Source organism: Paracoccidioides brasiliensis (assembly GCF_000150735.1).
Source record: "Paracoccidioides brasiliensis Pb18 unplaced genomic scaffold supercont2.2, whole genome shotgun sequence".
Lineage (NCBI taxonomy): Eukaryota > Fungi > Ascomycota > Eurotiomycetes > Onygenales > Ajellomycetaceae > Paracoccidioides > Paracoccidioides brasiliensis.
The window spans coordinates 2,275,055-2,301,911 of NW_011371359.1; the positions used below are offsets into that span (position 1 = coordinate 2,275,055).

At 44.5% G+C, this 26,857-nt stretch overlaps 10 protein-coding genes across 10 annotated transcripts; 4 read left to right on the forward strand and 6 right to left on the reverse strand.

The window, feature by feature from the left end:
* Nucleotides 1-271: 271 nt before the first annotated feature.
* On the reverse strand, nt 272-3,008 carry PADG_01910 (uncharacterized protein; the record flags this gene model as incomplete). The annotated part of the gene is made up of 8 exons (XM_010759330.1): nt 272-381; nt 487-676; nt 774-1,166; nt 1,253-1,626; nt 1,693-1,804; nt 1,870-2,091; nt 2,179-2,399; nt 2,495-3,008. The coding sequence occupies 8 exons, from the start codon at nt 3,006-3,008 to the stop codon at nt 272-274; spliced, it is 2,136 nt and encodes a 711-aa protein (XP_010757632.1).
* Nucleotides 3,009-3,738: 730 nt separating this feature from the next.
* On the reverse strand, nt 3,739-6,069 carry PADG_01911 (DNA-directed DNA polymerase IV; the record flags this gene model as incomplete). Its single annotated transcript, XM_010758818.1, has 4 exons — nt 3,739-4,908; nt 4,968-5,342; nt 5,398-5,570; nt 5,649-6,069. 4 exons carry the CDS (start codon nt 6,067-6,069, stop codon nt 3,739-3,741), a joined length of 2,139 nt encoding a protein of 712 aa, XP_010757120.1.
* Nucleotides 6,070-6,401: 332 nt separating this feature from the next.
* Nucleotides 6,402-7,531, forward strand: PADG_01912 (uncharacterized protein; the record flags this gene model as incomplete). Its single annotated transcript, XM_010758819.1, has 2 exons — nt 6,402-6,769; nt 6,883-7,531. The coding sequence occupies 2 exons, from the start codon at nt 6,402-6,404 to the stop codon at nt 7,529-7,531; spliced, it is 1,017 nt and encodes a 338-aa protein (XP_010757121.1).
* Nucleotides 7,532-7,780: 249 nt separating this feature from the next.
* PADG_01913 (uncharacterized protein) lies at nt 7,781-8,646 on the reverse strand (the record flags this gene model as incomplete). The annotated part of the gene is made up of 3 exons (XM_010758820.1): nt 7,781-8,284; nt 8,382-8,495; nt 8,584-8,646. 3 exons carry the CDS (start codon nt 8,644-8,646, stop codon nt 7,781-7,783), a joined length of 681 nt encoding a protein of 226 aa, XP_010757122.1.
* Nucleotides 8,647-9,021: 375 nt separating this feature from the next.
* PADG_01914 (60S ribosomal protein L35) lies at nt 9,022-9,668 on the forward strand (the record flags this gene model as incomplete). Its single annotated transcript, XM_010758821.1, has 3 exons — nt 9,022-9,024; nt 9,091-9,233; nt 9,434-9,668. 3 exons carry the CDS (start codon nt 9,022-9,024, stop codon nt 9,666-9,668), a joined length of 381 nt encoding a protein of 126 aa, XP_010757123.1.
* A 744-nt stretch (nt 9,669-10,412) lies between these two features.
* Nucleotides 10,413-13,801, reverse strand: PADG_01915 (uncharacterized protein; the record flags this gene model as incomplete). Its single annotated transcript, XM_010758822.1, has 10 exons — nt 10,413-11,110; nt 11,181-11,303; nt 11,386-11,652; nt 11,718-11,828; nt 11,890-12,009; nt 12,077-12,296; nt 12,388-12,866; nt 12,943-13,186; nt 13,258-13,603; nt 13,656-13,801. 10 exons carry the CDS (start codon nt 13,799-13,801, stop codon nt 10,413-10,415), a joined length of 2,754 nt encoding a protein of 917 aa, XP_010757124.1.
* Nucleotides 13,802-18,232: 4,431 nt separating this feature from the next.
* On the forward strand, nt 18,233-20,004 carry PADG_01916 (uncharacterized protein; the record flags this gene model as incomplete). The annotated part of the gene is made up of 2 exons (XM_010759331.1): nt 18,233-18,578; nt 18,635-20,004. The coding sequence occupies 2 exons, from the start codon at nt 18,233-18,235 to the stop codon at nt 20,002-20,004; spliced, it is 1,716 nt and encodes a 571-aa protein (XP_010757633.1).
* Nucleotides 20,005-21,486: 1,482 nt separating this feature from the next.
* PADG_01917 (uncharacterized protein) lies at nt 21,487-22,693 on the reverse strand (the record flags this gene model as incomplete). The annotated part of the gene is made up of 3 exons (XM_010759332.1): nt 21,487-22,084; nt 22,227-22,360; nt 22,568-22,693. 3 exons carry the CDS (start codon nt 22,691-22,693, stop codon nt 21,487-21,489), a joined length of 858 nt encoding a protein of 285 aa, XP_010757634.1.
* Nucleotides 22,694-23,522: 829 nt separating this feature from the next.
* PADG_01918 (uncharacterized protein) lies at nt 23,523-25,326 on the reverse strand (the record flags this gene model as incomplete). The annotated part of the gene is made up of 3 exons (XM_010759333.1): nt 23,523-25,043; nt 25,156-25,250; nt 25,314-25,326. The coding sequence occupies 3 exons, from the start codon at nt 25,324-25,326 to the stop codon at nt 23,523-23,525; spliced, it is 1,629 nt and encodes a 542-aa protein (XP_010757635.1).
* Nucleotides 25,327-25,785: 459 nt separating this feature from the next.
* On the forward strand, nt 25,786-26,857 carry PADG_01919 (uncharacterized protein; the record flags this gene model as incomplete). The annotated part of the gene is made up of 3 exons (XM_010758823.1): nt 25,786-25,888; nt 26,191-26,295; nt 26,379-26,857. The coding sequence occupies 3 exons, from the start codon at nt 25,786-25,788 to the stop codon at nt 26,855-26,857; spliced, it is 687 nt and encodes a 228-aa protein (XP_010757125.1).

The window sequence follows — 26,857 nt, forward strand, 5'->3', positions numbered from 1 at the left end:
GTTTTCCCATTTATCCATTTCCGGTTCTCAAAATAAATCACAAGAACGAACTGCATGAAAGTAGAACAGCCAACAAGTACAAGGAAAAAAATAAATCAAGGGGGGAATACAAAGCATACAGGTCATTGACACATTAAAGCATTATCATCAACAAACCAACATAGAGGTACAGGGGAATGAGGAAAGGGGGGAAAAAGGAGGGTGAAGAAGTTAATGAAATTCAGCACAGGGCAATCTTGTCAAAAGAAAGACGAAGGGGGGTATATTATATTTATGAGAGCTTCTGGACTGGCTGGAACAGACGAGTACAATACAACAAGTCAAGGGAGCGAGGATTGGAGGGATCGAATTCTGCCTTTTGGCGTTCTTGGAAATATTGAACTAGATGGGATGATAGTTAGCCATGAAAAATAATATATATAAACAAAGTGGGGGATGAAACTAATTAAAAGCCATCACACAAAGGATAGAATAGAACCAACTTACTCGAAATGTTAATCGCGTCAAACCATCTGGTTACCCCTGCGTCGCGGTTGTGAGAGGCCCTTATGTTGCCTGTTTCAACCTCAACGATGCATTCTGGTGCAAGAGACCGCATGCGAAGATGAGTGTTGACTATATCAGCGAATCGATCGTCTTGGGCTGCGTAAACTGCCGGGCGGCTTTCAAGCGGCCACTGGACGATCATGTTAGCATTCAATCGACTTCCCAACAGTGAGAGACAAGAAGTAACCGCTCTGAGATGTTGTGTGCTGATTGGTGTTTCAACCTACTTTTAAATTACCTTGTTCACTACTATCCCAATTTTTGAACAACCATGTCATTCGCTCAACAGAGTTCATCAGTATGATAGCAGCGAGGAAGGTTTGGAAGTGGCCAGAGCTCTGCTTTTGCAGCAATCGCTGTTCGATTTTACCGAGAACGACTTTGCTAATTCGTCCGGCGAATCTCTCTGTCGCGGCACGCATTTGGGCGCAAATGAGATTGTACGAGTGTGGGGAAACTGTCTCATCGATGACGGTGCACGATTCGGTTGAGGTTGAGGATAATGGCTGGGTGGAAGAGGGTGGAAGAGTTGGGTTGAGGTATATTTTCCAATTCAACTCCGTGTCGACGAGGATCCTAGTTGCGATCCAAAGATCCAACACTCCCGCCAACAGCGAGTCCTGCTTTTTGGAGGTATTAAAGATACTATTCCCTCTTCTAACTGTTTAATAGAAATAGGAATGTTGAAAATGAAAATTCTACTTACAGCTTCGTTCTGACAAATTTCCCAAGCCATAGTAAGAGTTTGCTTTATGAAATTACACAGCTCAGATTCGAAATATTGTACCGTCATGGTCTTGATGTACATCTCAATCTTGGTAGATAGCTCGTCGGTATCACCATACAAGATATGTAAGTCCTGCTGGGCCTCAACCTTTGATTCTCCCTCGGAAGTCGATGCGGGGAGTGCTGGATCTACACTTGGCTGAGCCTCAGTTTGGCGCTGCAGGCCGCCGAAAGTGATGAACTTTGGAGGCTGGGAGTCGAAGTGGAAAATCTCAATTCTCCCCATACCATGGTCGAAAGGAAATTGATGTTTGATAGTGGTAATTTCATGATATGCGAGCGTTGTATGCAGACCTACCAAAATATATTGACTGTTAATGGCTTTTGTACATTATTTTGAATTTGGTGATGAGAACAGACCTGCAGAGTAAGCCGTCAATTGCGTCGGCAACCTATCTCGAATACAGCATACTGTCCATACTCGAGGGTTTTGAATTGCCCTGCATTGCTTGCAAGGGTCCTCCGAAGAGCACTGCTTAGATGTCAGCAAGTGCTTAGGTTTCCGAAACACATCTTCCGACAAGATGGAAGACTCACCGTTTTCTTCAGCATCCGACATCTAAGGCAAGCTCCCATTTTCCTAACTAATTGAACCTCCTTTCGACGCTCCTCTGTAAACTGTCCTCTTATTTTTGGTTTCGGCTTATTAATCTCTCCAAAAGCGTCTATGAACCCGGAGCTGGAATTCTGTGGGCTAGGATGGATGGCAATAGGGCGAGGATAAAACGTCGATTGATGAGTCTCGGAACCAAAATCCACCTGAACGTTTATTAGTTAGCTATGGGCATGCCTAAAACGAAACGCCCTAGCATAGATTCAACGGAGCTTGTAGGAGCCAAGACATACCTCGGTGTCCAGGGATAGACCGCCATCCTGCGGGACCATCTCATTGGCTGTTGCAGCAATTAAGGAGAGCTCTGATGAATGTCCAGGGTCCGGGGTATGTTCCGGAGCAAGGGAGAAATTGTTATTCAGAAACGACATCGGAGTTGGGGATTCTGCGACATTCGGTTCATAGTGAGTCGGTGGCGGAGAAGATTGCCCGAGGGCGGCACGGAGGTCGGCCTCTAACATACCCACATACATTTCACGTTAGCCACTGAAACAACAAAATTCAACACTTCCACAAGTTACCAACCAACGGAACCTTAGGGGGTTATACCAATATTTCCTTTCTCTATGTTGGGTGTTTCCAAAGCCGGATCTACCACAATAAGTTTGGATCCTGCAAGAACCTCTCCCGCAAGCTCGTCGTTGTTGTTGTTATTGCTGTTGTCAGGTTGCTTCCCATCAGAAGCACCGACTTGCCTCGAGGCCTCTGCCAGTACATTAAGCCCGTTGAGACCGCCAACTCCATTGAAAACCGTCTGCCTCGCCGCATATGGCAAGTTTCCGGATTTTACACGTCCAATGCGTCCATTAGCTGTTGATTTCTTCGTCCCATTTCCAGTTGCTTTCTCCGGGGACGCTTTCCAATGATGAAGCACCCGCTCTTTATCCGCAGCCGAAATTGCCTGGCAGGTTTTCACCAGATGACCAAGCAAGCTGTCAGCGCGGCCCTTGGGGAACTTCTGCCCGCAAGACTTGCAAGTATGCTCATAGCGATTGCTCGAGTCCATGAGCTTGGCCCCGCGATTAAAGAATTCGCGGACAATACAGTTTGGCCTGCGCCCCATTTTTGACGGGCGGGAGCACCACGGCTTGCTCTTCGCTAACAAGCAAAAAGGGCAGTGTCTGTTTGCACAAGGGGTTCGAGTAACAAGGGGATGGGGGTTGGCTTGTTGGCGAAAGTCGTTCTCACAGTACTAAATGGGTCTGTAGTATATACAAATCTGTGATTTTGACGCCAGTGTGCAGGAGTAAATTGAGGAGGAGAGACCTTAGAAACCGAACAACAAGCCGTAGAAAGATTTGATACAGAGACACTCCTTGTCAAAGGAAGTACAGAAGTGTTTGCAAACAACTCTTGATAGCTCTGAATAGGTGTATTGTGTTGTGGTATTGATACACAGAGAGCTACAAAAAAATGCTGGCAAAACCTTTGCGAGAGCGGAATATGTTGGCTCTATCCAGACCGCCTTGAGGAACGAACTGAACCGGCCTGATAAGACACCGGAAAATATCTTCTCCGGAGTGTATCACGTGGAAATACTTGGCGCGCTGAATCAGCCAGGAGGAACTCGGAACCTCGGAACTGCGGAAGGCAACAACGGCGGAAGAGCTGCTTGGCACAAGTTTTGGCTGGAGGTAAAGCTTAATATAGTCCGCGGATGGAACTGTATACGGAGTATGGGAGAAGAAGAGGACAACGGACCTCGAGAAGGGGAAATGAGGAGAATACAGAACCGCCAAAATCATTATCATATTGCGCATCACGCTCTGCAAATAGTTATTCAAACTGACTAGTTAGCAAATACGATGGTTGGGAGGACGGAACGGCACACCCAGGATCTCAAAGATTCTCTTCTCATCCCGGCTCTCAAGCAGATGTCCGCTGTGCACCTTGACTCTGTTCTCCCCCCGCTTTACATCCGCAAATAAACCCCGCTGATTTAAACACATCCCCTTCTTGCTTGCCAGCAACCTCAAACTCCGGTTGAAAATATCATTGCCAGTGAAGTAAATCAGAGCCGCCCCAATCTCATCCCCAGGCACAAAGAGAAAATCAATCCTGCGCCAGACAGGGTTTCCAGGTAAAGCGCATGCCCCATGCCACTTCGAACCCTGCCCCCGATGAGCCACTGCAAGACTTACCTGCAGGAAATTCTGCTTGAATAGCTCCGGGATAACTCTATCCGTCATCAACACGCAGATCTCGCTCTGCGAAGCGCCATCCTTGGTAATGAGAAGGTCTATATCTCCGCTGCTTGAAGCGCCGCGTCTATAGGAACCTCCTATGAAGACCTGCACAGCTGGATCCACATTGCAAATCGCCTCTTTTACAATAGCAACGTGTGCTTCGACCTCTGCGCGCGGAATTCGTTGCATGAAGTCGTCGTAATGCTCGATGCCAATGCGCTGGTTCTTCGTCAGGGATGCCTTGGATTTCAGATCCTCCAAGGATTGATAGCCCTTTTGGATCCATTTTGACGCCTGTGTGAAGCCGACCCCGTAGATATTTAAAAATTTGGAGAGAATCATATCCTGCGGCTCCATCTTGGCTTCTTCCAGTCGTCGAAGTCTGTTGGTCCAGACGATCTCTTCAATCTTACTCGCGAGTTGTTCGCCAATACATGGAATTGCAAGCGCTTGATCCTTTGTGACTATCTTATGTTTTTGCTTTCGCAAGGCACTAATGGCCCTTCGATAAGCAAGTGTACGCCACCGATCGGAAATGCGATTATAGTATTCCAACATCTGCTGCAAAATTTCAATCGTACGAGCATTTGGATTGTCCCGGTCTGTGTGTCCATCATGTTTGTGCAAACAACTGAAACTCTGCTGCCACTTCGGATCTCCAGCAGAGCTTCTCTTTTGTTTTGCGTCCTTTCGTTTGCTAGCTTCTGAATCCGAGCTTGAATGTGCTTCCGAATCGGAAAGCGGCTCTGCATCTTCCTCCTCCGATTCATCTAAAGGCTGGGGTTTTTTAGCGTATCTCGAAGACGAACAATAGAGACTATCTCGATTTCGCTTACCAGGCCATTTTCTGCTCTGGCTTGTTCAGTTACTTCATCTAGAATATCAGGTTCCCTCACAGAGGACTGCTCGACTACACGATCGTAATCATCTGGGCGGTGAGCATCGGGAGAAGTTGGTCGAAATGGAGTGTTGTGAGGTGCTTGACATATCGTTTGTGATGCAGCGGGAGTTTCCAGATTGTCCGCATGGAGAGCAGGCTTCAAATGTGGCGAATCATCCATTCCAGACTCGTCTGCCCTTAATGCCCTGGTACTCCTTTTACACCCCACGGGAGCTCCATTGACGTGGAAGCGAGTATGGCACGGATTCATGAGTGAACCAAATGTGATACACTCCGCCGGGTAGGATTCATTTACCAAAAACACGGAGGACTATAAAATGAGTGGTGAGTAAAACTAACTCATGGGACGAAACCAGGCAACCTACCGGCAACGCATCTCGCTTCAAATACTTTAATACATCACTGAAGGATATTGTCTTATCTACTACCACATGAGTCACCGTATCATTCCATGAGAGTAAACGGGAAGCTCCGAATTCAAGCGCCTTATTGATCCGCATGCGACGTGCAGGAGCGATGTCATCATTAGGAATGAAAACTGAGTTAAATGAACTGCGTTAGTGCCTCAAAAGCGTCATTTATCTCAACAGCAGGAAACATGTGAGGCGAAACTGACAAAACACCATATCCTTAAAGATTTGCTGGTGCTCCGGCCGGAGGCGAATCGTGGACTTTTGTCTTCTCTTCGCTGTCGATGACTTTCTAGAAACACCATCCACGGTTGATCGTCTCATTAGGGCCGCAGATCTCACGGGTGGCCTTCTGTCTGATGGCACAGCCGTAGGTACGATATCCTCCTGGCCATCACTGATTTTATGTCGTTTCAAGCTATGGCAATCTGAGAACATATTAAGTCTCCCCGGTCCTGGACTTCGTGATAGCGTTCGGTTGGGAGAATTTCTTTTCCTCGCTTGCCTCAGCAATACTGCAAGCTCATCAACATCCTGGGAGCTATCACTGTACCCGTCGAATTCATAGAGAGACTTGCAGAATGTTTCCTTGTCCGGTGAGTTTTCTGTGCCGTTTTCCTGCTTCATCTCGGTCTGTAGTGAAGCGGACCTCGATGCAGCTTGGTGACGTTTTTAGTGGTGTTAATAATGTAGAGGGCAAAATATTATCTATCCTGTAGTAAACAGTTAATTTAAATGTTACATCCAAAACAACAGTTGTATTAAGTAAAATATCAAATTGATATTTTGTCAACGTGAAGAAAACACGGTCAGTCAAAAGTCGGGACACGAACAGTGATCCGGGTCACGTGATCTACATCGTTTCCAACCTGGATTTGCATCATGAACCTCCGGCCATGATTTAACTCCGCCGGAAATGGACAATCGGGCACAAGAGATTGCGCTTGGGAATCTCAATCATGTCAAAACACTCCTCGTTCTTACTGTCCCTTAATTCATTCATTTCTCGTACATCCCGGGGTCTGCAACCACAACTCTATTCTCGCAGTGCGTCGACATCTTCGCCCGCACCACTCGGAGGGGGGCCTTCGGGACCTCACCGGGACGATAACCTTCCTCCCCCCACCAACAACAAGATTGAGACAGATCCATTAGCGGAAAACAAGAATATAATAGGAGAATTTACTCCGAAGCCACTCAATCGCCCTCTGGGTCTTCCTTATCCCCCACAACCAGGACAGAATACGGGTATCGATACGAGGACACTCCGCCAACGACGGGACGATTTTGTAGACTATGAAAAACATATTGAGAGACGGAAGGAACTGTAGAGAAACTACCCCATACGGAACCTTTTTGCAACTTTCCGATTGCTGGCAAAGAGTAAATAATATCAAAATTGCTAATATACTATCCCGCTTCGCGGGAACACAACTATAGGGCCCGACAAGCTGCCAAACCTTACTTTCGTGAATGGACAAATATGCGCTATCACAAGGGCAAAACCTTCATATCCAACACCCGCCTCTTCAAAGCCGATAAAGCCCTTTATTTCCCCAATATATACGGCCGCACACTCTCCCCTTCAACACCCATGCAGGACACCACCCCGATCCTTCGCAACAAGATATCCGTCGTGAGCATATTTTCCAGCCTCTGGGCTGAGCGCCAAGTCGCCACCTTTGTGAACCCGCAGAAAAACCCCACACTGCACCAGATTTTGAAAGAGTCGCCCAATGTGGCTCAGCGGGTTGAGATCAATTATGAAGACAATGCGGTGAAGGCGTGGCTGATACGCATGTTCATGTGGCGGATTAGGAAGAAGATGCCGCCGGAGCAGCATAATAGGTATTTTTTGGTTAGGAAAGGGTTGACAGAGAGCTTGAGGGAGAAGATTGGGATGATGAATAGTAAGGTTGGGTATGTTTATTTGCTGGACCAGGAGTGTAGGATTCGATGGGCTGGTAGTAGTATTGCGGCAGAGGAGGAGATGGAGTCTTTGAATAATGGGTTGCGGAAACTGATTGAGGACAGGAGGATATGGAAGGGTCTCAATGCCCTCTCACAAAAGACTGAAGGAAATGTGTAAAAGGTGTATACCCCAGTTTGGAAGAATGCATATGTATATAACAATCGCGTCAACTTGAAGGGTTGAAACTTACTTATATCCTTCGAAAAAAAAAAATTAACAAAAAAAACATATGCAAAATGAGCAAAAGGAATAAAAATACACGTCTGCTGATTAGTAGTTTCCCAAGTAAATGAATAACCCCGTCTCGTCCTAGCTCCGCCTGCAATAAAAAGGAAATAATAAAAAAAACTCTCAGGTTGTTGCATGTCACCTGAAATATAACACCAACAAGAAACAAATCCCAATAAATGCACCCAGAACAATCCCATCCCTCCTTCTCTTCGCGCCAATCTTATGTATCAACGAATTCATCCCGGGAACCTGGCTCGCGGCACCCACAATCCTTCGATTTATCCTGGCCAGTGACTCCCTCTGCAGACCAAAATTCTCATTCACTGCATACGCCTGGCTCAGCACACTATCCATCATATTGTGGCTGTTATCGAGACGCCCTCTCTCCTCTAACATGTACTCGGCTTCGGCATTGTTCTGGTTTGAGGAGCGGTATGCATCGATGTCTGACCGAACGTTGGAGAGTAGGTTGGCGCGGTCACGGGTTTCAGCGATGGCGGAGTTTAGGCGCTTGAGTTCATGTTGGTGGTCGCGGAGGATCTCACGGTGGCGGGAGAGGTTGTTCTGTTTTAGAGCGGAGGAGGTAAGGGCTGATTCGGAATCGAGGAGGCGGGCTAGTTGGGATATGAGGGCTTCGCGCTGTTATTTTCAGAAAATGTTAGAAATAACAGATGTTTGCGGTTGGATACGATAAGCCAACAGATGGGAATCAGGAAAGAGGTTTTAATATCCGTACCCGTTCTAGAATATCGTTGATTTGTGCTTCGGCTTTCCGTTCCTCGTCTGAAGGGGTTATTGACAGCTGGGTCATGGAGGCATATTGCGCATATGTGTGGAATAAAGATTCTGTCTACGATATATATTGTTAGTACACAACGGACACATTGGTAAGCCATCCCGTTTGGCCATAGAGTAGCTATAGAGATATATATCGTTACCTGAGTCTCAAGTGACCGAGCCTGCTGTCGCAACTGAGCCCATCCAGTCCCCGTTGACACCATTCTCTGTACCTCGAAAACACACTCTCGTTCACTTCAAGCAATTACAAATATATGCGCCGGAAATATCAAGAATCGGTCAGTACTTTCAAAATTAAAATCTCCCCATCATCGCCAGGCCATAGTTGTTCTTCTGCATATCGTAGTTGTCTCCACATACATATTTAATGATGCGATCTTGGAACCTTTGAAGTTTAAAGAACAACACCATCACGTGATAAATCTCGGACTCGCCTATTTTCCGGCTCCGCACATTCTCTCGAAATTAGCCCTAGTCCCACAACGAACGAACGAGCAAGACAACAATTTGACATCTTCAGTTCCAAGTCAACATACACCCAACCCGCCCTCCGCCCGACGTCACGACATTCCGCCATCATGGTATGTTTGAATCTGTATGCGTGATGGATACCGAGTTTATTGCTAATTCAGGGGAAACACTTTTAGTCGACAGCCAAGGTGAAGACCGGCCAACTCTGGGGCAAGAACAAGGAGGAGCTCACCAAACAGCTGGATGAGCTGAAGACTGAACTCGGCCAGCTCCGTGTGCAGAAAATCGCTGGAGGTGCCGCCTCCAAGCTCACCAGAATGTACGTTTTGTCTGGATATCTTGAAACAGGTCCGATTAGGCGAGTTTAAGGAAATGGAAGGAGAAAGAGCCTGTATTTGACCATGGAGAGGGACAGGGCAGAAAAGGAAAACAGGGGCAAAATGGAAGAGAAGAGGAATTACAAATTTTGGACAAAGGAAGATTAGCTGACAATAAATCATTTGGGGACGGTTTTTGCAGTCACGATCTGCGTAAGTCGATCGCCAAGGTCCTTACCATCATAAACGCCAACCAGCGCTCGCAACTGCGCCTTTTCTACAAGAACAAGAAATACCTTCCCCTCGACCTCAGGCCAAAGCAGACTCGTGCCATCCGAAGACGGTTGACGAAGCATGAAGCATCGTTGAAGACGGAGAGGCAGAAGAAGAAGATGGTGCATTTCCCTCAGCGGAAATATGCTGTGAAGGTACGATGATTTGACGACCCCTGGATATTTCAAGGGTGGGCTTCTGTATATTACATGTATGCGGAGGTTGTGCAGTTGAAATGCTAACAATGGGTTTCTTACAGGCATAGGTAAGATAATAGGATGCGGGAGGAGTTGGAGAGCGTTTTCTTGCTGGTTGAACTTGACGATATCATTTTTTTCTTCATATCGGTTGAGAAAATAAACAAATGTATCCTAGCTGATGCAATAGAGTTAGCAGCAGTTTCATGAAATTGTTGTTCTTACGGTTCAAATATGTTTAATCCCTTTAATCCTTCTATATCCTCTTCTCATAGAGCCTATGACACCTGAAGACCAGAAGTGGTTACAGATTTGATTGTCTTCTGTCACACCTTCCTACTGATTTCACAGGTCCCACGATTTCCTCAACGTCGATAATATTCTTTATTCCTTTATTCATGACCACCCCTCATCATGAAACATACAGAGACAACCCCTCGGACAAATTCCCTCTGGATCGATCCTGATTCTCAGAACTGTCTATATATTACGAACTCGTGAATAATCCGAATCCACTACGTGGATGCAGACCAGGACCATGAGATTCTAAACCAAATGGATCCCGATCAGATCTATTTAACGTCAACACTTAGCTATCATACACACAAAATAGCCCCGTTTTTTTTTACACCCATTTCCCTTTAATACATTATTGCTAAAAGAAAGACAAGCACAAAAGGAAAAGTCACACAACCAACGTACGAAACCACCCTACCTATATACCGGAAACGGCACCTGATTCAACCTCTCCACATTCTCCATCGCAAACAACCCCCCACAAACACACATCCTCAGCACCCCAATCTTCCCAATCCACCTATACATTCCAACCGATCTCGGCAACGAGACATCCTCCGAAATTTCGCAGCAGCGTACACATCTCCGCTTCGCCACAGACGCATCCAACAACCGCCCCACATTCCTCTTCAAAATATCCACATCATGCGTCCGCTTGAACAGCTCTGTCCTCTTATCATCCCCAATCCCCAACCAGCTATAATCATACAGTGCCAGTGCCATTCTGTCAACCTCCGGTCGAACTACCAGAGGCATCGTCTCCGTCAATATCGACATGATGACCGGCTGAAGGACCGACGGGATGCTGCACGTGATTAATAGTTCGCGTTCGGGGGCGTTTCGTTCCGCGTTGCTGAACCCCGCGGCTTGGTATGAGCGGGCGACGAGGCTGTCGATGTGCGCAAGCATCTTTTCACATACGTCAGGCTTTAGGGATGCTTGTTCGATGGCGTCGCTGATGCTGGCGAAAATCTGGTAGGATTCGCCGCTTAGATTGTTGGCGGCTTTGAAAGTGAGAGGAAAGCGATTGAGGTAGCGGAATATGTGGCGGAGAAAAGAACGCGGCACGCTAGAGAGGATTAGGACTAGGGAGAGGGACTCGTACGTTTTGCCTTTTTTTTGGGAGTTAGTGTTGGGAAATGAGGGGAGGGGAGGTCATAAGAATGCAATAACTTTACGAACTTGATAGAGAAAACGAGCTTCGATCGGTTGGGATGGTATCAGCGATTTCGAAAAGGTTGTCGACCAAGTATTTTGCAAGGTCAAGGATCCACTTGACATTTCCCAGAACCATGCGGAGTACCTCTTTGATGAATGTTAGGATGCTGTTATATTTTTCTTTTGGAGGGGAGCTTTATGCCTTGTATTGCAGCGGATGCCAACATACCAGGCTCACATGGAGTCGATTCTCTACCACTCTTGAGGTAGTGTGAAAAGGTTAAAATCAGTAGCATAATCTGCCGAATATTTAATATTATCCAAGGAACGGCGGATGTGAGAGCTCGTGGCTGGAATCGTGATCTGAACCCTAGAACGGCTTGCATGCTGAGCCCCTTTTGGATAGACTGGTTGTTTACCAATTTATCTTGCTCAGTAAAGTCGACGCTCATGAATAAAATTGAATAGACTTCTGTGACAAAAGACATTTGCGCATCTAGAATATAATAATAATTAGTAGGGGAACGGATTCTGGTCACCATGGGATTACAAAGTACTAACCAGGATTAAGCTGTCTTATGATCACTGAAAGTATATCGTCCGCACTGGTATCACTCCCACATGCTCTAACATACCCCAAAGCAAGTGCTGCTATTGCGCATGTGAATTTATCTTCGAAACAACGTCAGCTTACCAGCTTGACTCTCTCAAATGCATATCCAAGACAACGCACCGTTGTTATACATTCCATCTTCCATACCATACGAATGTTCCATGTACCGCAAATGCATCTGCCATTCCCCATCAAGAACCACCGCCAGGCAACCACTCGGTGAAAATGCGATGTGTAGGCCTTGCAGAAATATCAGCACAGAACTTTCGACAATTAATATTGATGTAATTGGTGGCTAGGCAAATACCTGACGCGTCAATTGGAAAAGTGAATCCAGCATTTGGCATACTCGTCACAACATTCACGTCTTCATTCTCATTGACGGGTCTCATGGTTTTAGCATCAAAAAACGATATGGAGCTATCATCGTATGTGATGATAACCACGCCGCCGGCTTCCATGTGGTCGATTGATACCACAAATCTGTCGAAATAGATGTCCTCTTGTCTCCTGAAGGCTATTTTAGACTAACAATGGGAGTTTAGTAAGAGGGAAAGAAAAGGCAATACAACAAGTTACTCTGTCAACACAAATCTTCGAATATGTTGGAAACCTCACCTTGGGGTTAGCAGCAATTTTGTTCGATGCAACATCGTCGAAGCTTGGGTGTAAGGTCTGAGCCATTGTGTCTAGCTGCCATCGGATAAGAACGCTCGAGGGCACAGAAGGATGTGGTTGACCAAGTTGACCATGAACGGGGATGGAAGCAAGAGCTAATACGCAGGGACCGGAAGCACTCTGTGCTCCTGGAAGAACCTGAGGTGCGGTTATTATCTCAAGATGAGTAACCCTGTAAACTGCCCCGTTGGCCGCTGAGAAATCTGATAAGTTTTCCATGTCGTGGACCGGCGGATGGAAAACGTCACTCAGAGTATCGGTCTTGGTGCGCAATATTTGGAAACTGGGAGTTGGAAATGGATTGGGCTGTCCACCCTGTTTAAGCGTTTGATCCCACTCTGGAGGATCCCATTTAACTTGAACACGGTAAAAACATATTTCCCTGCATTCTGAATGGGTCGCGATGGAAATCCCGCTTCCTATAAAGGCAAGTTTTCAGATCATGAGCTGGCGTTGTAGAAGTCATATATATTTTTCACCAAGGGAATATTTTACCTTCCGCTGGTGCCATGGCGGCATGCGTCAATATCCCATCTGAATACCCAATAGACGTCAATTCAGCGGATATCTCCGCCCATCTCATGTCTGGATTCTGGTAGATGATTTTAATGTGACCGGATTTGGTCACCAGGACCAGGCCAGACTTATTAACGGGATGCAGAGGCCCCAGAGGGCGCCTTCGATGTGCTGGATAGCTCCATCTATCATCCGTCCGTGTTGCCTTATGGAAGCCAAAGAGCTATCAAAGATAGAGGCAGTAAGATAAGTGAATGTATGAGGAATGTATAGGATAAAATGAAACGCACTTACCGGTCGGTTCACACTTAACCACATCAACCCAACAGGCTGGGCCCAATCATCATCAGGGTCTATGGATGCTTGCCGTGCGAAATTAATAGTATTCAGCGTCGTCAAAATCGTGACAATTGAGATGCGTCCAGAGCTATCCACGATGGCCAGTTCGGAGCCAGCCTCGTTCCAGAGAAGATGGGCTATGGTGTGGATGCCGTGGGGATCAGTGATCTGATTAATGGGGGCTTCATCACTCAATGTCCATTTGCCGTCATCTGGTCTACAATAGAGATATCGCAGATGGACTCTCTGACCGTCTTGTGAGACGTACGCAATTGCCCCAAGCTTTGACCATGCAACTTTTCTAGGTAGCGTTAGCAATGTTATTCGGGGAAAATGAGATAATATTAACATACTGACAACATCCCGAAAGCCGTAGCTCGTCGAGTCTTTGGGGTAGCCCTTTGATGGTAGGTGCTGTGGCTTCCAGCCCTAGCTCCAGGGAAGTTGGATCCCCAAAAAGATCATCAACATCAATACTGTCTTCCATGATCAATGGCATTCTGAGACTGTTTCCCCCTTAAACCCCCTTTCTCACGGTTACTTGCGTAAATGCGCAATACAGCTCTTGAAGCCTGAGTTCTGCAGCCCGCGCCGCATGGAGCTTGAATGGCACTATGCTGGAAATATTTGTGTCAGAACCGACGGACATATTGTAGTTCTACTAAATAATAGACCAACCATAGATATCATCTAAGGCTTCATAGCCGCCGCTGGGAGAACTTGTTGTGTCTATATATACTTGGCCCACCTTAACAACACAGGCACTTTGGGCCCGGACGGTTACCCGAAAACGGCAATTCTAAGCGGATGACTAAGATCTGATTAAATAACGTACCTCACCACCGAGCGGCGGATTCTCTCCGAAAATCATCAAATATTCAACATATTCAACAACCACACACTTACATATTTAAAATATTAACAAATTAAGACTATCTAGTAGTTGAATATATAGCTATTTATTAGGGCAACTGTGTATAGTATGTCCAATAGTCCCACAGCCGCTGCAGTGCAGTGGAGCTTGCTGGTGAAATATAGCTTCAATCTGAGCTTCAACCTGCATATCAAGCTGCTAAACACGCTCATGATCTTCCTGTATAGATAAAATAGTATTCTGACCTAGATTAGCATGTCTCCATGTCTTTTTCTTTGTTCTTTTGCTCATTCTCTGCTCATAGAATCTTGATTTCTTGATGAAGAAGAAGAATAGAACATCTATTTGATCTTATATATTCAATAATTGTGGTCTATTCATAATTTCTCTGAATAACTATATGTGGCCTCTCACTGTGCTCAGCTGCAGTAATGACTTTAGAGATTGTACAAATCATCATTGCAAAGTCAGTCTCATCAAAGTTTCAGATATTATCTTCATGAATTCTATATTTTTGAATAGCTTCATGTATCATCTCTAATCATTGTTTTATAATTTTTGGATTCTCCTGCTTCACCTGCTGATAGGATATATAGCAAGTATAGTGTGTATGTAGTTCAGAATGGTGTTGAATGAATCTAGATGTCCAGTTAACTCCAAGAATGGTAATAGAATCAAGAGTATTTACTTGAAGTAGAATCTATGCCATTCCACATAGAAACTTCAGTCAACTTGAAAAGCCTCACTTATCTGCATTCAGTAATTGCTTGCGAAGGGTTTCCTCTTCAATCTCTGTCAATATGTAACCATTTGTATGTGTCTCTGAGTATGATTTGATACCAGCAAGTCATTTGCACAGGGTAGTTTTAGGAACCTCATATATCTTTGAAGCTTTTATCTTTGATATAATTTTTTTGAATTTATACGAAGCAATGGCCAACTATATGTGAGATTCTTGAGATAAAGACATTTTGAAGAAAAAGTGTAAAGAAATGACGTGTTGAAGATAGTTGGGTTGAATATTTGATGATTTTCAGGGAGAATCCGCCGCTCGGTGAAGTATGTTAACTAACTAGCAATCGGTCACCGAGCGGATAAGGACACCAAGCGGATAGTCTCCCATCTCAAACTCGGTCAATTTGCGAAATTAAGCAACCCGCCAAGATAGAATTTCTCGTATAATTTATATAGATCTATTTCTTAAGGTCTATTGACAGGTTCTAGCAGTATGACCAACTATGTTACACTTGCTGCAGTGTGGTGGAGCTCACTTTCTAGGCAGCTGGTTCAGATTCTCTACCCCCTCTTGTACAGCTTGATCAATTGCATTTCTTTCTCAGCTATTGGAGCTTCATTTTGAGCTATAAATGTACAAGCTTGCTTCTTCTTACATTTTTTCTTTTCAACTGCAGCTTTTAGCTTCTTAATTTCCTTTGCTAAGATAGCAGCACTGCACATGGCCAGCTGGCATATCTTAGCCAGTACTCTCTCAATAACAGTCACTCATTCTCAATTTCCTGCTGGCCTGCCATGTTTCTCAGACTCAGTTATCATCTTGTCTGTTAATATAATTCTCATTTGAAAGACAGTCTCATCAAAGTTATAAATATCCTCATATACAATGTCATATCTCTCTATCATATTCTTCACCTGTTGAAACCACTCTTGTATGATCTTATGATCTTCACGTAAAGCTCACTCATAGTTGTATTTGCACGAGAATCTAGTCCTTAGTTCCTTGTAACATGTAATAAATCTTTGAACTTATTTTTCTCTCATAGTAGATTCAAACTCGGGCAGAAAGTAGTAAATCCGCTATATTTCATACATTTTCAATTCAAAGAGGCTGTCATGGCTCAGTCTAGAGTCAAGATGATAACAAGACAAAAGCTTCGATTCATCTATCTGCGACGAGAATATTAAACTGGGAATGTGGAATGATCGAGCAACTGAATATGAAGGAGTTGAGGTCGGAGCGGATCAACATTAATCCATATTCCAAGCAGCTGCGCCGTAACAGAGGCCCCATGAATATTATCCAGTTTTAAAGGCATTAATAGTTAATAATAGCCTTCCTTCTTAATTAGAAGCTTAATCTTTTGATTAGAGAGGAATATTGAATGATTTGAGAATGCAGATGATTTGAGGTGTGATGAATTATGTTATTTGATGCTTTTCAGAGAGAATCATTATGTTATCAACTATAGCAATTTAAAGTTTTCTGGACAACCATGGAAACACTACACTGTATTCAGCTAGGGGGCTTCTGGACAATTCTGTCTTGAATGTTTTTATCATCTACATATCCACACATTCATATACTGATAACAATATCTTGGATGCAAGAATACTGAAGTTTTGTTTAAAATAAATAATTTCTATTAATTGATGATTGATGTAATAAAAGTGTTAATTGAAATATATTTAAAGTATTTAATTTTTATATTATTCAAAGTTTTTGATAGAAGATAAACTCTTTATTATTCTTAAGTGTTAACATCAATTTAATAAAATGTAACTTTAATAGAATCTAGTTATTAGATCTTACAGAGCTCTTTGCAAATTATATACTTTACAAATAGTGTGAATTATTTAATTACTTCAGTTCTCTTTATATTAGATGATATAAAATTTTTAGCAAACTTTAAAATTTCATATTCAAATTTAATTTTAAATTTTTTTATTTTTAATACTTAATATATTTTTAAGAATAATTAAAGTATTTATGTTTATCATATATCTATATAATATTTATAATTATTTGATTTAATATTAGTAAATAATTAAAATATCTATCTACTATACTTTCAATATGAAATTATAATAATTTTATTAGATTCTTGATATATTATATTAATTAAAGATAATTATATGATTAAGTTTTTTATAATTTGTTAAATTTATTTAATATATTTAACTAATAGTTACATAAATTATTAAAATTGTATTATAATTTAATATCTAAATAAAAATTAAAATATAATAAAATAACTTTTATTTTAAAATTTTAAAAATAATTTAAAATAATTTTTTTATATATTTTAAATAATTTTTTTAAAGTTACTCTAAGTATATGCTTATATTAAGTTGAAAAAATAAATATATATCTAATTTTTAATATTTTCATTGAAGCTATAATTATTATTTAAAAGAAATTAAATTATTAACATCTAATAGATCTAAGTATCAGGAATACAAGCTGTGTCAAAGTGCATAATACCTGATAATAATGGACATGCCTAGCAACTAAGTTTGCCATGAGGATGCCTATATTGCAATAATACTGAGATAGATAGCCACATTTGCAACGTTTCTAATTTTGCAATTTCCCTCGGTTTGGGGATGCCGCGTCTTGTATTTTACAATACTCAAAACAGAACTCATTTCTCCCCTTCCCACGCCACTCCCTCCGCTCCTTGTGGAACAAATAGCCTACAGATGATAAAACATCAAACAAGAAGGATTTTCTCCAGAACACCATCAAAGACAAAATTGTCTGTAATTAGCTCAATAAAGCTTATGATCCAACCTGTAATAAAGTTCGCAGCTGGTTTGGCGGCTTCATCAACTTGTAGAAGATATATATCCTGGGGGGAAAGGTGAGAATAAAAGCCATTCACTAGATTTCTGTCAAACAGACCATCTTCCTCAGCTTTTCCATCCTCTACTATAACTGCATCTTGTCCTGTCCCGTCCCATCAGATGAACAACCCCTTGGTTGTTTTGGTTTTGTCTCTGTTGTTGGTCAAAATAAACCCTGGGCTGTGGCAGAATCGGGACTAGCGTCCCCGCCCAGCTGGCTGCTCTTCCCATGATCCAGTCCCCCCCCCTCGCTGAAACTCCACCTTCAGCATCTTCCCGACTTCAACCCTTCTTCCTCCTCTCTCTTCCTCTCTTTCTTCTCCCACAAGCACCATCAATGCCATCGATGCAGTGCCCATGGGACGGCCTGTCTTATATCTATGATTTAGCCTCCGGTCTTACCTCGCGATCTCATCATTCTCGTCTCCTTATACCCTTCGGTATCTTTCCACACAACACGTCGACACGCCCTCAATGGGGCGTGCTTTCGATCCATGGGGGGATTCTTCCGACCTCAGTTCCCCTCCAACTTCGCCATCCCCTCCTCCGGGCTTCCTCCCGACTCCTCCGCCTTCCCAAGGAAATTTCGAGCCCAATTCAGCTGATCCCCCTGCCCTGACACAAGATTGCGCGCCTCCAGCCAAAGAGAGGAGGAAAGTCGAGCCGAAGCCACGAATAACAAAACACCTCGACTTGTCCCTGCTCACCCAAGATTGCTCTTCAAGTCAGAACACTGAGCTAGGGCTTCTACTAAAAGCTCTCCAGAAAAAGCGCAAAATTGTCGTGATTGCTGGAGCGGGAATTTCAGTCTCTGCCGGCAGTGCGTATACTTCCGATAGAGTTTTTATATTCATTGCTGACACGAATCAACCACAGTCCCTGACTTTCGCTCTTCTCATGGCCTATTCAAGACACTAAAAAAGGATCACAAGCTGAAGGCCTCTGGGAAGCAGTTGTTTGATGCGTCTGTATATCGGGATAATTCAATGACTTCTTCATTCCACGACATGGTTCGCTCGTTATCTAGAATGGCAGCCTCTGCCAAGCCAACAGCTTTCCATCACCTTCTTGCTAGGCTCGCAAAGGACGGTCGCTTGATGCGATTATATACACAAAACGTGGACGGCATTGAGACGTCTTTACCCCCTTTGGCCACCGAAGTACCCCTGAGTGTTAAAGCGCCTTGGCCTCGCACAATTCAATTACATGGTGGACTTGAAAAGATGGTCTGTCAGAAATGCAGACATACGTCTGATTTTGAAGCGGAACTTTTCCAGGGTCCTGATCCACCCTTGTGCCGAAAATGTTGCGAGACTGACGAATTTCGCACAACCACCGGCCAGAGAAGCCATGGCGTTGGGAAGCTAAGACCAAGGATAGTTCTCTATAACGAACATAATCCTGATGAAGATGCTATTGGTTCAGTTGTTACAGCGGATTTACGCGCCAGGCCTGACGCCCTGATAGTTGTGGGCACTACTCTAAAGATCCCAGGAGTTCGACGAATCGTCAAGGAAATGTGCCAGGTTGTCCGCGGCCGAAAAGATGGAATCACCATGTGGATAAATCACGAACCTGTTCCAGTCGGAAGGGACTTTGAGAGTTGCTGGGATCTAGTCATCAAAGGCGACTGCGACGAAGTTGCACGACAAGCCAACTTGAAGCCCTGGGATGATGATAGCGATGATATTGTCCAGGAGTGCACAGCCTCAGACGTAGAACGGGTTAAACAGGAACAAGGCCCCTTCTTCGTTGTCGTTCATACGCCCAAGAAGGCTCAGAAGAACACTGGTATCCTCACACCATCTTCTAGTCAGGATGAAGCATTCGACCCCAAGGATAAACCGCCAATTCCCATCAACCTTGTTGCCAAACCGGCCAAGAAAAACATGACTCAATGGCTATCCGGGAAGGATAACATTAATCCAGGATGCAAACGCAAGAATCCCCCTACGAGCAAAGCCGGGCCTCCAAAGAACGCCAGAATGGCAAATCCTGCTCCGACAAAGAAAATCGATCAACAATTCCGCATTGGCAAATCGACTAAAGCCACCATCACTATTAAGAAGTCCATTAGCCCCATTGAAAGTGAACACTCAAAGCCTATGCTTGCGATATCTCCTGGCGCAGCCCGTAATAATGGTCCGATGTTTCCAGAGATTTCCGCTTCTCCTCCATGGAAGGACAAGGCCACGATTTCCCCATCTGGCACGCTCCCACCTGATCTTGAAAGGATGTTAAACTAAGCCACGAAGAGTAGCAAAAGAAAACTACCTGCTATGGGCCTCAGTATATCTGAGAGAAAGGGTTTTTTTATTTATTAATTTCCTTTTCAAGTTCTCTGGATTCCAAAAATATTCCTTTCTCCTCCCGCTAGTCCTTACCGTCGGCTACGAAACAATGATACCCAGATAGAATTTTAGGTGCCACTACTAACCCTCCTCGCTATATATTACCACGGCTTTTCTCGCAGTTGCTTCTGGACTGGGAGATGATGTAGCCTTGACGTTTAATTTTCATTGCCGTCGCATTGAAATATAATAGGAAGAATGGATGGATGGCGCGTTTCTGTATGTCGCTTGTTAATAATACTTTTTTCCGCCCATTATTCTCTTGTTCCTCAAATTTCATCCGAGAGATTCTTTTCTCTTTGCTTCGAAAAGAAATTCTCCAACTGGGTAAAAGTTTTCTTCTGCACCTACTTTTCTTTTATGTCAGGTCAATTGTGTTTCATGTTTGTTCGGAGGACAGTTTCCCTTATCTTTTTATACAGGGGAAAACAGGGGCGGTTCCTTTTCATTGTTCAAAGTACATACTCTGTAATATCAAGCAGTCAACCGCATAGGGGCACGTTTCTGCATTTGTATTTACATTTTCGAGTCTCTTTGGCCTCTTTGGTCTACTTCTTTGCTTTTTACGTGTTTAATTTTTCTTGTTCTCATTGTCGTTTGCAGGTGTTCGGTTATTAATGGGTGCAGGGAGTTTGTTTCGCCAAACCTGGGCCGAGTCGTGTGTAGGTAGGGTACATGCGCAAATATATTTATGTTTATTCATCTCCTGATGTATATTTGCTATGCGGACTATTCAGCTACCTCTCCTGTAGAGGCGGAGTCGCCTGTTTGTTCCTTGTTTGATTTCCCCAGGAGTTTACACCTTTTTTGCTCCTCGCTTTCTAATCGACCTCAATTTGTTCAGGAGGAGCCAAATGATCAGATCAAACTGTTCATCCTTCCCATCAACGGCAGGCAATTCAATAATTACATCCCCCTTATACCCATAGCAGTCTATGGCGATAAGGAGACTTTCATATCTCTATTTGAGCTTCATTGGTTCGCATTACGAGGCGGATGAAGAGACCAGGCCAGAGCCAAAACATTTACTCTGCTTCCACAGATAAACGGTCCGATCTTCACTGAAAGCCTGTATTTTGCATTGTGTGACATGTCAATCCATTATCATGACGACACTTATGATAAGAAACATAAAACCACAGAGGGAATGTAGCAAAACCATTCATTTCTCTGGCCACGCATGCGCGCTTTTATCCACATTTCCCGCTCAAATTTGATAATAAGAATACAGCATAAAACTCCACCCCTGAGAAGGTGGGTGGGGGACTGAAGAACAATAATAGCAAGACCAAAAACCGAGCTTCCGTTTAATACGAAGAAGAAAAAAAAGAAAAAGAAAAAGTAGGAGAATAATGCAGTCCTCCTCTTCATACCCAGTCACAGCTCATCACTATCACTTTCAAGCCCCGAATCCAGATCTGGATGCATCCCTCCCCTCCTCCTAGCCGTATCGCTCCCATCATCATAAATATCCACCTCATCCTCGTCCCGTCCACTAAGCTGCGTAGTCTCCTCTTCCTCCTCCTCTTCCTCCTCCTCCTCATCATCCAACACCTCCTCCTCATCTGGCCCATCCTCCTCTTCCATCTCCTCAGTCTCATCACCATCATCCTCTGCAGCCTGACTCTCCATCCCCTTCCCACCACCACCCTCCATCCTCGTTCTCCCAACAGCAACCTCACTCCTCTCTCCGTTCCTCTTCACCCGCTTGGCATCCGGTTCACCACCCTGCTCGCCATGCTCATCTGCAGCGGGACTCTTTGTTCCTTCCCCACTCTCAGAAACAGCAGTCGCCCCTGCTGCGCCGCTGCTAGCCTTGCGATCCTTCTTCCCAGTCCGTTTCTGCGCGTTGGCTTCGGTATAAACAGCAAGTTCGCGCTGGAGGCGTGGGACGAAGGCGTCGAACTCTATCTCAGAAAGGGCTGCGAAGACGTCTTGCGGGGTTACGGTTTTCTTAGAGGTTTCCTCGTTTGCGCTGGGGAGTGTGTAGATGGGTTAGTGAGGGGGTTCCGTAAATGGAACTTTTTCTGCGTATGGGAAAATTGGGAGGGGGAACAGGAACCGAAGTCTGAGATTCCTGTATCGGAGATGGGAAGTAGATAGCAATATGAACTCACTGTGATGAGAGATATGAGACGAATACGGTGGCCGCCTTGGTTATCGCTAACAGCGCATCTTTCTGTATTGAAGTATTTGGAGGCAAAACACCCTTGGCCAGTCGCTGTGTAAGGGTTCTCGGTAGAAGGTAGTCCTATGGATGACATATATTTACATATTAGGTTGTTCTTCAAAGATGAATCTCCTCCAACACTCCAACAGGTAAAGAAAAGTGCATATATGTGGGAAGTGGCGTTCTCATATCTCATTATTTGAATCCCCTCAAGTCAATGCACAACTACATGCGTACATGACACATTGATGCGGGACGGACGGAAAAAAGATATAGATAGTATCTCACCTCAACATTCACGCCTGTGTCAATGGGATCTGATCTAGGCACGGTTGCTCTTGAACCCTCCCCCAATGTATTTTGTTCTTCACCATGGCTGCCTCCCTCGACGGAGACCGTGGATTTCCGCGGCATCGTTGTGGGATGGCGAGGGCTTTGTAAGTATACAGTTCGTTGGAAAGGGTAAGGAAAATATGAATCTCCTTCTGCGCTGTTTATTGGCTCAAATAATACGGGGGACGTGCTTCTCTTTTGTTTCAATGGCGCGCGAGAGAAGTTATACACGTTTAAAGTGGGCTATCTGCGAGGCCGGAAGACGCGAAGAACTATACTCTCGGGTGTGTGAGGGGTTGGGATTGGGTTGGTTTTACTGTAGAGTAACGCGATTTTTTGAGTGCTTTCTCCTTTTCTTTTCGAGGGCGAAAAGCGAATAAAGAGTGGGAGAGGTGTGCGCGGGAAATGTAGGGGAAATTTATAATACGAATGTTCTTTGCTGCCGTTGCGTTGCGGAGAGTTTGGGTTTGTAAAGTCAAACTGGCGCAACTTCTTCAGTTTTGCGGAACCATCTATACCAATGTACAGAGCAGAGTATGTGTTAGCAACAATAAACAGACACAATTCAGGAATGTAGGAATACAAAATAAACGTTATGGCACTATTTACTCCTTTTATATTTTGCGTTAATTACAACGTCAATTCAACTTTTTCGTGAAATAAGACAAAGGTGATAGTTATCGGCCCATCCTCAGTGTAGCCATAGAAGAAAGGAAGCTGTAGCGAGTAGCTCTCAAAAGTAATTGTGTAAAGCAACTAGGTACATATTGTCGTATCTCAGTAAATAATATCATTAATGCTGTATCCCTGGAGACCCTCTAAGTAACTGAAAAATGCCACACACATGCGCCTTTTTGAATATCCTTCCAAGTCGTCAGAGAGAAAGCAGAAAACGAAAGCAAAACAGAGATTACTCCACAGACATTTCATCGCCCTGTGAGGTACCATCACCCCATAGTCCCTCGAGTTTAAACTCTTCTGCCCACTCCTTGACAATTTGCTTGGTATCCGTCCCCGTCGTTGCGTTCGCCGCGCTGGTTCCGCTTGCGCTGGGTAACGATGTTGTCCCTGGAATTACAGGAGCATCGACCCATCCCTGAATGCGCCCATTCCGCCAATCGGTAATCACGGTGGTTGCCGCACTGTTGATATTAGGGACACCACCTTTACCGAGCCGGCCCCGTTTTCGAGCAACTTGGATTAGAAAATCATTGACCTTGTCGCCATCGATGGGGAAATGTGGCGGAATGCCGTAGACATCCAGCAATTTCGAGAACAGGGTAGGGTTGGAGGAAAGTCGATTAAGAAGAAGACGGACGGCAGGGACAGGATCTGAGATTTGTTTGGGAGGGATGGCATTGAGGAGAACAAGGCGGGCCTCCTCGTTCATCTTCTTGGATGACTTTTTCCCATTATCTGCGTTCGGAAACACTATCCCCGGAGAGTCGATGAGCTTCAGCTTGCTGTCGAGCTTCACTTCTCTGAGGCTGGTAGTAACGCCGGCTTCTGCACCCACGGGACACGCCGTGGAGGAACCCTTATTCAGACGTGCGATAAGTGCATTGATCACGGAGGATTTGCCGACGTTGGGGTACCCAATGACACCAACTGATATTGATCGTTTCAGTTGCTTGCTATGAGCGTAAGACTTCAAGGCCTTAAATAGTGTCTCCGATGTGCCTTTCACAGTCAATTGCTTGTGGTCAAAACTGTGGGCATTCGGAGCACCGGTTGATGCTCTTAATGGCAGTGTAGGGAAGTATCTCTGAAGGTAGAGAATCCAGCCTTTCAACACATGGGGTGGGACGAGATCGATCTTGTTCAGGATCAAAATGAGTCGTTTAGATCCCCCATCTGCGGCCATAATTTCCCTTTCAACTTCCTTCGACCTTGTGCCTTCTGGGTCTCGAGCATCAAGGACGTATATTACAACATCCACCGCAGAGACAACTTGTTTAAATGCTTTGTCGAACGCCCGTCTGGAAGTCTCCTTCTGCGCTGACTTCTCAAACGTGGTATCCATAGAGACACCCGAAACAGCACCTCCATCCTCATCCTCATCCTCACTGTCGTCGTCCATCTCATCCTCATCCATCTCATCAACGTCTTGGCCTTCATACTCCGCCGCTCGCGCCCGAGCTGAAGCTAGCAATGCGGCCATAGGATTTGACTCGTCGACGCCCTCTTCCATATCATCGTCTGTCAAGTCATCACCCTCGCCCAAAACGACTTCATCATCATCCTCTAACTGCACATCTGGCAAATCTTCCATGTCTCCCTGGCGAGCCTTCCTCGCTTCCTCCCTTATCCGTCGATTTTCCTCTTCCCTCAAGCGCTTTTTTTCTTCAATCTCGTAAAGGATTCTGTCTTTGTAGGGAAATAAATTGGGAATTCCGGGATCCTTCTTCAATTTAGATCGCCATTCAGGATTCTAATAAATAATCGGGACAAGAAGGATTAGTAAATTGCATTTTATACGCAGATCCTATTTATATGTGTTAAGAGCAATCCATCCTGGATTTGTATATGTGTATATAACATACTTTTTTTGCCAATTTTCTTGCTTTCCTTTGCTTTGCTGCGCTCGCCTTCTCAATCTTATGGCGCAGGCGCACTGGCGTGCGCTTGGATTGCTTGCCTATATTAACAATAGAGTCAGCTTTAGATGCGTGAGCACAACAAAGAGAGTGACCTGCCATACCGAGCTTCACCATCTTGAAAAGCCTCTGCCTCCAAGACTAGACTCGGACGCAAGAAAATATTGTTAATGAAGGAAGAAGACGTAAATATTGCCTTCTCTCCTCCTCCAGTTCTTTGGCTCTTCAACCTCTTCATCTCCTTATTAGACTCCGACTTATCAAACATTTTTGTGCGGGTGGAGCAAAACCCGCGCCAAGACTTTCCAATGCCAAGATTGCATCTTGGGTATTTATTTATCCGAAATTCGAAAATCTAATGCTGACTAAGCAACAGCAACATCAAAATGCGGGGTGAAATCAGTAAAACAACTGTAACATCCATAAAAAATAAAAATTAAAAAAATTGGATAAGGGCGGGAAAAAATAGATCTGAGAAAATATTGTACGATAGCTATTTTAATTCTTTCGTCTTTATACAACCCTTCTTTCTTTTCTTTTAATAGCATACTTGCGGAAGGCTGTTTAGTTTTCAATATGGGTTCCTCCACCCTAGAGTCTTTCTCGGCGCCAACACAAGCCTATTCGTTTGATGGTCTCCTTTTTGATTTTGATGGGACCATTGTAGACTCGACAGAAGGTTAGCTTCTCCTTATTCCTTTATTTTGAGCCAGAGTGAAACTTGTTTTTGTCCAGTTTACTGAAGCTTAGTGGCTTGGCTCATCTAGCAATCGTCAAGCATTGGCACAGGTTCGTTCTCCGTACATTCTGTTGATATCGCTGTTATATCACCGCTTCAACCCATATATATATACGTGTATTCTGGATATACTGTAGATACATGTGGATGGCGGGAAAGTATTCTCCTGTGGCCTCAGGATCAAGGGGGGGGGCGCGCTTGAAGAAGTTCGTCCGTGCTAAGTATTAACAAATATAGATTAGGTTCCGAATTGAACTTAGACCCCGAAACGATTCTAAAGACATCCCACGGGCGAAGAAGTATAGATGTCCTGAAAATCATTGCTCCACATAAAGCCAACTGGGAATGTAAGTAGGAAATAAGAGATAGGAGACTCAACGGACCACCACCACACATCTAACCCTATTTCCTGACTAAATGTATTATCCAGACGTCAGTTACATTGAAGGGCAGATTCCTAAAGACTACGGCAAAAATGCTGTGGAAACACCAGGCGCACGAAAGCTTCTGAAAGATTTAGACGATGCCAACGCCCCCTGGGCTGTGGTTACTTCAGGAACCAGGGCCCTCGTCACTGGGTGGCTGGACGTCATGAAACTCGCACTACCCAAGTACATGGTTGTCGCTGAGGACGTGGAAGTAGGCAAACCAGACCCAAGATGTTACTTGATGGGCCGCTCGCACCTTGGTCTAGGAGACGGAGCTGAAATGCTGGTGATTGAAGATGCAGCTTCGGGTATCAGGGCTGGCAAAGCGGCGGGATTCAAGGTTCTGGCGCTGACGACGACCCATAAAGTTGATGAGCTGAAAGAGGCTGGGGCAGATTGGATCGTTCAGGATCTGCGAAGTGTTACACTAAAGGGCTTCAATGGAAAGGTGGTGATTGAGATCTCAAATGCTTTGCAGTAA